Raw genomic sequence first — 9753 nt, 5'->3', positions numbered from 1 at the left:
GATCTGCCAAATTCCCGGCCAGCCAGCCGCCATCGCCGCCGCCGCCGCTCTCCCCAGCTCCCCCCGCTCACCCCGCTCGCCACGCCGCGCCGCTGGCCTGCTCGCGCAGCTCGGCCCCGCTCGCCGCGCCGCGCCGCTGGCCTGCTCGCGCCGCTCGGCCCCGGTCCCCCCGCTCGCCGCGCTTCCCCTGCTCGCCGCGCCGCGCCGCTGACCTGCTCGCGCCGCTCGGCCCCGCTCGCCGCGCCGCGCCGCTGGCCTGCTTGCGCCGCTCGGCCCCGCTCGGCCCCACTCCCCCCGCTCGCGCTGCGCCGCCCACGCGCCTCCTCCCCCGCTCGCCGCGCCTACTCCTCCCCCCGCTCGCCGCGCATCCTCCCGGCGCCCACCACAAAGGAAGGGACAACGGCGACGGCGGCTCCAAGCCCTTCATGTCGACTCTGGCCCTGGCCCTCCGCGCGCTCACTCGGTTACACAGGCGCCTGCGTCCTCGAACGAACCCTGCGCGCGGCAGCAGAATCAGTATCAGCCCCGCTGCCGCGTCAGCACCACAGCAAGCAGGCAGGCAGGCAAGCGACGGAGCCCGCGAATCGGATCGAGCGGGGGCGCTCACCGAGGATTGACAGAGCGTGCCACCGCCGGTCGGGGCAGGGGAGGGAGGAGGAGCCGTGTCGTGCCGTCCGTCGGGAAGGCGTAGGCGCAGGCCCCTCCGGCTCTCCGGGGAGGCCGCCGGCGTGGCAGGGAATGGCGAGATCTGCGAGGGGGGAGGAGGAAGCCGTGGGAATGGGAGAAAGGGGGAGAGGCGCCGATGGCGAGTTTGACGTGTAGGCGGAGCACGGGCGAGATATGTTCAGGCAACTTTTTGTTCAGATTGTTTAGGCAACTTTTTGTTTTGTGAAAAGTTCTGGATTTCTCATCAACTCATGTTGACCCAAATTATGCAGCCTTTTGAGCGCCTTGCCTTTCCTCACGTGACCACAAGAAATTGCTGCTGCAGAAGAGGAGACGACGTTGGCTGCGGTGGCTCAGCACTACGTTGGGATCGCATCTGGACTGGAGGAGGTTGCCAATGCAAGAGAGGAGCATGTCGAGATCCCTTCACTTAAAATTCTGCACGCCCCAGCAGCAATTGTCCTCTGAACCTACACCAATCTACAGCAGCAAGGAAAGCCCACTTTCGCCTCCTTTTTTTCATATCATTTGACTTATGTTCTTCCCGTTGATGGATGGTACCATAGATTTATAGAATTCAAGAATGGTTGCGGATTTTAAAGGATGGCTCATTGTCCTTGTAATCACTGGAATGTTTACAGATTTTTACAAATGTCTATCATGCAACAAAAATAGATGGCCAGGAGCTAGCAATCAAATTCTATAAAACCTCTGTCCTTGTCTTTAAGTAAGATTCGATTCTTTACACTTGTTTGTTGCTCCCTATAGATTCTTGTTGAAACATATTGCAGTACTGTGTCATGTGATATGCTCTATCATTTTCGCACTTGTTAAAATAATTGTTCTAAAATGGTTTGAATGACATTTGTTTATTGCAGGGATAGAGACAGATATGTTCAAGGAGATTATCATTTTAGATATGGTTACTGCAAGCATAATCCCCGGAAAATGGTTAAAACCTGGGCTGAAAAGGAAATGAGAAATCTTAAACGGTGGGATATATTTTTCGTACCTTATTCATAATTTCATATTGCTGTTACTAAAATATCTATGATTAATTTCAGGCATTTGTAGAATCATTAGGAATGAATTTTCTTGCGAATTATGGTAAGGAATCCATCAATGTGGAGAGAACTTTCTTAAATATGTCATCAGAAATCAAGAAAAAAGTAACCAGGAACTTCACACTTTTAGAGGCCCTTTTTCTTCCCAGTTTCTCTGAAGTGGCGACGGGGAAGCGGCCCTCGATCAGGGCCATGGTCCTCTCTCGGCGGGCAAGGAACAACAGCGGCGAGGGACTTGCCCAACTCCCGCACCGGAATACATATGTCAGTATCAATAATCACTGACAAATATATTACTCTTGGATCATCTCAAAATTTAGTGGCCCTATGTCTTTTCACCCTCATGCTAATTTTTTTGGTATATTTGCATATTTATCTAGCTGCTTTCTTAGTGCCTTACATCTATTAGTGTTGTGTGAGCTGTCTTATCCTTTTTCTTGCTGTAAAATATAACTGGCAAATTGGTAAGATGGATCGAACATCCTTTTAATAAAATATAACTGACAAATTGGTAAGATGGCTCGAACATCCTTTCAATTGTTTCTAAATCTTCAATGACTATTAGTCTTCGTTGGGTTTCCTTATGCAATATTTATCTTTTTGATTCCTTGTATGAATCCTTTATTTATTTTTTGTACGGTTGGGTCAATCCATTTTTAGAATGAACGTGCATATCATGGTTGTGAATTTGTTTGACTGGAAGGATAATATGATATTAAAATGTATATTTAACAAGAGGTTATGGAGTGTGAGAGGATGTATAGCTCAGACTTAGCATGGCTTCTTGTTTAACGAAGTCTTGATTTGTTTGCTTTATTTTGCCACTACAAAAACTTGTCTTCCTACCGGCCACAGCGAGAAGGTTCAGCAAAGCCTCACTACAATTCTGTGCTTGGAAAATGATTTTAAACTTCCAATTTTCCAGAACAGTGAGCAGGGCAATAAGGGTGCACTTTATTCATATGTTGTAAATGAAACATATATAGAGGATGTTTGATATGGATTCAAGAGGCATGTTGATTCATGAAGATTGGTAATTCCAATTACTTGTAAGAGTAAGGAATTAGCTGTTATCCATTACATGTAAAATTTGAAACTTTCAATAAATTTATCATATACTTTGTTAGGATTTCTGATGTTTGACATATCGTTTGTTATTTTAGACGTGCGTTGCACGTGCATGCTAACTAGTAACCATCATAAAAATACAACTGTTACACACCTTTTTTTCATAAAAAAATACAACTTTGCAAATCTGTTGATCTTAGAAGCTCGGTTGATCTTACAAGCTCTCACACTTGCAATGGAATGTACAATTCTGTTTTGAAAGATCCAACAATCTTTGGCCTTGAATGATCATTAGCAGAAATCATTGGGAAATGCAAGTTGGGGTGAAGCCGAGGATCAAAGAAAAAAAATTAAAATCGTTGGGGCACAAAAACAGAGCGACCGTCCATGCACGACCGACATCTCTAGAGCTAAAGCCTATCTCTCATGGTGGATCTCTAAGAGCATGGTTAATACTATAGTCAGCTACTGACAATAAGTAATTATCATATCATGTATAGCCTCATCTCATAACCAACATGTATAATAGTTGATTAAAATATTATACTACTTTTTTTATTATATGATGGACCTTTCACTCTTATAAAGTGCCTAGAAAGACGTGCTAGAGCCGGTTCTGAAGAGCCCGCTTACCTTTTCTCCGCTCTTCTCTTTTCTTCCAACTAAACAAAAATATACTTTATTATTTTATATTTTATAGACGTTTGGTTCAGTTCTATTGTATTTGCTTTAAAGGATGTCTCAATGCATTTCGCGTCCGACAGTCTCCAAAGTTCAATTGAATCGGTGAAGGTTATGCTTCAAATCCTAATCGTGTTATGATATTATTTTTTTGTGGGGTTTGATGTGATCAGCAGTGGCATGCAATAACTTCTTGTCTTCTCGAAGAGTGTTTGCTCTAGGAAAACAAACACTCTGTGATCAAAGCAAAGTTGGTCAAGGAAGCTCCCCCAATACCTTCTGCATATTGTAGACAGAGGTCTGGTTTCCTCGAAAGATTGAAGCATAGGAATATTTGATATCTCGAAAATGCGTTAACCCACTCGGGACCATTGTATGTACTTCCTGGACCATTACACAGTTATCATGTAAGCTCCCCTCACGCAACCGCGCCAATCGCTTCACCTCACACCATTTCGTTCACCAGCAAGCTAATCGGAGGACAACAGTTGTGCACAGCAAGCAGGTACAATCTACGTACACAGCTCAAGAACTCGACACGGCACCGTCCACTCCACCGCGATCCAGAAATCCCACCGTCGAATGCGCTTTCACCAGCAGACGTTGAATCATCACACGCATGCAAGAATCTCCCCCTGGAGCTCCACGTGAAGCGCCTTGGCGCCTTCCCCGCGAACTGCATCCGCCCCTTTCCCAAAACTCTCGCTGGCGACACATGCATCGCATTTCAGGAAGAAAGGAGGGAAAGACGAAGGAAAAGAGAAAAGATAGAGCAATGGGGGTCCTCGGGCCGGGCCCGTGCGACGCATCGGAATCAATCGTCTTTTCTCCCGGAATTCAGACGGCCGTGGCGCTCTCCTACCCCTGCCTCTGCCGCTCGGGCAGATGCAGATGAACTGCGCGGCGTAAAGAGTAGTAGTACGTGCTCCGACCCAGGCGCGAATAAAGAAAGGGGGAGGGGAGGGGAGGAGAGGACGGACATGGCGACGGAGGCGGCAATAAAGAAAGGCCGGGCTGGCGTCGCGGTCAAAGAGCGGCACGCAGCTGCGGGGGGAACCCGAGGCGCGACACATGGAGGAGATCGCCGCGCGCACGGTCACCACGCCCGCATGGCGCCGCGCGCCGAATCGTCACCTCCTCCCCGAGGCCCGAGGACCGGCCATCCATCAGCACACTCAACAACAACGCATCCGCCTCCGCCTCCGCCGGCCGAGGGCGACGCGACGCGGACGGGCGCCCGGCCGGCCGGCCCAGACGACGAGGTCACGGAGGTGGTGGTGGTGACCTGCCAGTGCCAGTGCGAGTGCCAGTCAATGCGTCCTTGGCCGCCCACCAGCCCGGCTCGCCGTCACCGCCCCGAAGATGCCGAGCGCGGGATGGCGCCCCGGATTCCTTGTCCTGTCCACGATGCGTGCGCCCTGTCGCCCAACCGACGAGCTCGCTTCCCTCCATATTTTTCTTGCGTCCCTCCTTATTTTCCTTGAGGTTATCATACCACGTGCCGCCCCGCGTGACAAACTATCGCTTACGGTTCCCAGCCGAACACGAAAAACATCTCCTAGTTCTTCGACTCTCCTCCCGTATGGAACGCTTTTCGACCGGCTAAAAATAAACTTGTCGTACACCACCAACAAGAAGGAAAGCGTTGCGTCCGGAAGGAAAGCAAGGGAGGGGGGGAGGGAGAGATCGGGTCGAGGTTGGAACCGATGGTGCATCAGCAAAGGAGACAAAGGGTAGCGTCCAAACCGCCCCCGTCGCACCAAGCCGTCCAAACTGCACGCACGCACGCACGAGACGAGGCTACTCGTTCATCGCTACACTCTACTACGTGCGTGCCGCCACTTGGAATGGGGCTCGGCAGTCCACGGCCGGACCGAAAGCGTTTATGTCGTGAGCTGAGCTCGGAAGAAAGAAAGAAACGCCGCCGCATGCACAGCGCCACAGCGGCCCGCGCCTTCACGTTTCCGTTCAGCCCCGAGCCCGATCGCTCGCTCGCTCGCAATAAACGCGCGCCTGGCCCCGTCCAGCACTCCACCCATTCCCCGTACTCTACCGTCGTCCTCGAAGCCGAACGCGTACGGTACTGGTATCATGGACTCCCGGTAACGGCACCGTTTGACCTCCAAAATAAGTAATTTTTTTTTACTGAAATTCACACGCAATTGACGAGGAGTAGCCTTGGAAACGGCCCTGGCGACGTGAATGAGCGAGCAATAATGCCCGTATTTCTCGCAGGCAGCGAAGCTGGCCTTTTGCATTCATTTTCGTCCAAAGATAGAGCCCAGCACAGCCCAGGCCAGGCATTGATGCCCTCCACGCAGGCGTTGCATTCATGCCGCACGCTATCAAGACGACTATACTCCTACTCTACCACTCACTGGCAGCAGATAGAAAGTTAAAGGGCGCGGGGCGGGGCGGATGAAACCGGGACTCGGCTGACAGCCGGGCCCGGGTCACCCACGACGGCACGGTACGGTCTGGGCTGCGTGTATAAAAGGGGGCGCCTCCCGCTATCCCTTTTCCGAAACATCTCATCTCATCTCATCTCTCATCTCTCCACTCCACCGCTCCCCTCCTCCCCTCCCCCGGAGAAGAACGGTCCGCCGCCACGGCTCGTCCGGCGAGACACAACATGAGGACCAGGAGCGGCTCTCTCTATCCCTGCGATCCGGCGGCCCCCGTCGCCGGCCAGAAGAGGAAGCGGTCCCCCTCCGCCGCGGCCGACGATGGATGCCGGAAGCGCCTGGCCGGGGGTCCCGACTATTTGGATGGCATCCCTGACGACCTCGTGCTGTCAATCTTCTCCAAGCTCGCCGCGTCCGCGAGCTCCCCCTCCGACCTGCTCTCCGTCCACCTAACGTACGCCCCCGCGCGCCTCCCTGTTTGGTTCAACTGCTTCAACTCCTGCCGCTTTGTAGGAGCATGTATGGATGGTTGGCTGAACGTGTTTGTGCGTGCCTCTGGCGTTTCAGGTGCAAGCGGCTCAACGGCCTCGGGCAGCAGGACATGGTGTTCGCCAAGGCCTCGCCGGCGTCGCTCGCCGTCAAGGCGGCGGCGTGGTCGGAGCCCGTGCAGCGGTTTCTGAAGCGCTGCGCCGACGCCGGCAACCTCGAGGCCTGCTACATTCTCGGCATGGTAGGAGTCGATGACCAAATCCAGTTGACTTGATCGTTTGTCTTGGCATCCGTGCATGCATGCATGGCCGGAGTTTCAGGGATGGAGTGCTGACGAACGTCGTGCGTTTTTGCAGATCCGGTTCTATTGCCTTGGCAGCCGGAGCGGCGGCGCGGCCTTGCTCGCGAAGGCGGCGGTCGGCGGGCACCCGGCGGCGCTCTACTCGCTGGCCGTCATCCAGTTTAACGGGAGCGGTGGCGCCAAGTCTGACCGCGACCTGCGCGCCGGGGCGGCGCTCTGCGCGCGCTCCGCCGCGCTGGGCCACGTCGACGCGCTCCGCGAGCTCGGGCACTGCCTCCAGGACGGCTACGGCGTGCGCCGCGACCCGGCCGAGGGCCGCCGCCTCCTCGTCGCCGCCAACGCCCGCGAGCTCTCCCTCGCGCTCGCCGCCGCGGCGGCCAGCGCGGCCTACCCCTTCGCCTCCCTCCCCATCGGCGCCGTCGCAGGCGGCGGCGGCGTCAGCACCAGCCCTCTCCTCTCGGACTTCGGGTGGAGCCTGCCGGAGGCAGAACCCCACACGGCGAACCAGTTCATGTCGGACTGGTGGGCGGCGCGCGGCGTGCAGGCATGCGCGAAGAAGCCCGACGCGGCGGCCACCGGCGGCGACGGCGGGGAGGGCGAGCTCCGGCTGTGCTCGCACATGCGGTGCGGGCGCAAGGAGACGCGGCGGCACGAGTTCCGGCGCTGCTCCGTGTGCGGCGCGGCCAACTACTGCTCCCGCGCGTGCCAGGCCCTAGACTGGAAGCGCGCCCACAAGGCCCAGTGCGTGCCCATGGACCGCTGGCTCGTCGGCGCTGCCGGCGCCGCCGCGCCACAGCAGTGACCCGCCCCAACGGGCAACGTCGAACATGTACCAGTAGCACCGGTGGCTCCACGGCGCGGCCGGTGGACCAGGCGTAGCGGAGTGGACGACGGTGATGATAAATGAGGATGCGTTTTCCTGGCGTTTTGCTTTCTTTTTGCGGCCGTTTGGGTGTCGTCTTGTCAGATGTACGTACTCTACTAGGGAAGAGCGGACGAGAGATTCTACTACTCCAGAACAGAACTCTAGCCTTGTTTTCTTAATCTTTTCTCTCTCTTTTAACTTTAAAAATCAATTAGCCCCTCCTAAGTTAATCAAATCAGTAGCAAGGCGAAAACCCTGGATGCCGCTTCGAACTAATTTCCTACCACCGGTGTATAGTGTAGTAGGCGTTGCTTGTGTCGCCTTGTGTTTTGGTGTTTTGGATGGATGCTGTGGGGGGGGTAGAGTGGAAGCACGGGCTCCTACGTGCCGCTCGTAGCTTATCAGATGAGTAGGGGGGAATCGGTGGCCGCGCCGTGAGCTGAGCTTCGTCGTGTAGGCTTTGGTTTGGCTCTCGAGGCACGGGACAAGCTGGAGGCTTCCCTGTGGCCGCTGGCGTCGGGCTTTGGGAGGTGGAATCCATGTAGGCTACCATACCCAAAGTCACACCTTTTCTCCTCATTTCCTTTACTTTTCTGTTACCTAGGCAGGACACGGCATGGATGGAAACAAGATGATGATGATGATGCTACGTAGTACGACTAGCCCGCTCTGTTTTTATATGCTCCAACACGCAACGGCATACATCTGTACGTACGTACGTACGTACATGCACACGAGTAAATTCAGTCGAAAAGAGTAGACTAGACTAGAGTGGAGTGCAGTTCGATAGCTCCGGTTTTTCTATTCGGAATGTATACACGAATCATTGAACGGACGGACGAGTGCCGAACCTGTTGACCTAGCGTGGCCAGCGCAGCGGGACACCGTTAGGCTTTGGCATGTTGCACAGGTGTGTGTATGTGTTTGTGTGTTCTCTGCTCTGTGGGGAGAGGCATGCGCCAAGAAGGCTCCCGGCATGGTGCACGACTACATACATACATGCGTCTACGGAATGTGCGTGGCGCGGGTGCTTCCACGACGTGGACGTCTGCGGTCGCCGGCGAGACACCCAACGTGGACCTGTGGGCATCAGGGAAAATACCGAGCGGTGAGCATCATTGTTTTAGCCGATGCTAACAGCGAAAGCACGGGCCGAACTGACGGCCGGTGTCCGAACTAGACCGTAGGAGGAGTAGCATCTGCTTTGCTCAATTACTCCTGCCTTTTTCTAACGTGATTGATTGATGGTGCTACAGTTAACATCATCTGATTATATTACTATTATTATTTGCAATAGGGTGTATGATTTCTTTGTTTAGAGGGGGTGGCGTGTGGAAATTTCAGGGACAACTGCAGAAAAATTAAGAAGGCAAGAAATAACAGGTGCGGCAGTAAATAACGGGCCAGGCTCGGTCAGAAAATTTGGTGGTGCCCATCGGTGCGGGCGGCGACCCAATGAAGCGCATGCAAATATAGACGCCCGGTCATCCTCTTCGACTGTACTTAACGGAGACCAAGTGGCTGTCCCACGTCGGATACCAGAAGAGAAGATGGCGCCATGACACCGGCTTCGTGGGCGCACAGCGGACTCCTCCACCACGTTACCTAGGCCTGAGAAAACTCAGCCCTCGTGATGCCCGCACGTTTGACCCTGCAAATAATGCCAGAATTTATATACATACTAGCAAAAGGGCCCGTGCGTTGCAACGAGATAAAAAATATCATACGCTTTTAATCTTTTTATAATCATTTTAATATATTAAAATAATAAGCTAACTAACTAATGTAGTCAGTCTTGTCCTATTTTGTTGAGAAATCAACCCGTCCATTGTTAATTCCATCATAATGAGAAATTAAGCGGGACAAGCAAAGCAAAACAAAGATGCTACGTGAATTGATCAATGAACTGTTCTCTTATTTCACTCATGGGGTAGAGAATGTGAGATCAGATGACAAACTGAAGGTGGTGTTCCATTCTCTCTCTCTACAACAATGCAATCTTACATTCAATACATTCATTTATGAGCAAGCAAATTCACACAAAACAAAATTTCTTGTCGGTGTTTGGCACACGGTTGGAGGCATGGGGAGGGGATCTCACGAGATGATGAGTTTTTGCCGGAGGAGGGGATACGATGAGGGGAGCAAGGGTTGGTCGTCTCTATCTGGCCATAAGGAGTCGTCATTGCCGCGTCATAACCTCGGAGTTTTCCG

At 53.3% G+C, this 9753-nt stretch overlaps 1 protein-coding gene and 1 long non-coding RNA gene across 2 annotated transcripts; both read left to right on the top strand.

Moving 5' to 3' along the window:
* The first annotated feature begins 1312 nt into the window (after positions 1–1312).
* On the top strand, positions 1313–1859 carry LOC123440711. Its single transcript, XR_006630350.1, has 2 exons — positions 1313–1393; positions 1545–1859. It is a non-coding gene; the product is annotated as an uncharacterized LOC123440711 (long non-coding RNA).
* A 4122-nt stretch (positions 1860–5981) lies between these two features.
* LOC123445246 (F-box protein At1g67340-like) lies at positions 5982–7792 on the top strand. The gene is made up of 3 exons (XM_045122209.1): positions 5982–6338; positions 6452–6614; positions 6730–7792. The coding sequence occupies exons 1-3, from the start codon at positions 6112–6114 to the stop codon at positions 7474–7476; spliced, it is 1137 nt and encodes a 378-aa protein (XP_044978144.1). The 5' UTR covers positions 5982–6111; the 3' UTR covers positions 7477–7792.
* The last annotated feature ends 1961 nt before the right edge of the window (positions 7793–9753 follow it).

Source organism: Hordeum vulgare, chromosome 3H (assembly GCF_904849725.1).
Source record: "Hordeum vulgare subsp. vulgare chromosome 3H, MorexV3_pseudomolecules_assembly, whole genome shotgun sequence".
Classification (NCBI taxonomy): Eukaryota; Viridiplantae; Streptophyta; class Magnoliopsida; order Poales; family Poaceae; genus Hordeum; species Hordeum vulgare.
The sequence above is the reverse complement of the archived record's forward strand: the minus strand, read 5'-3'. Positions and strand labels throughout refer to the sequence as shown.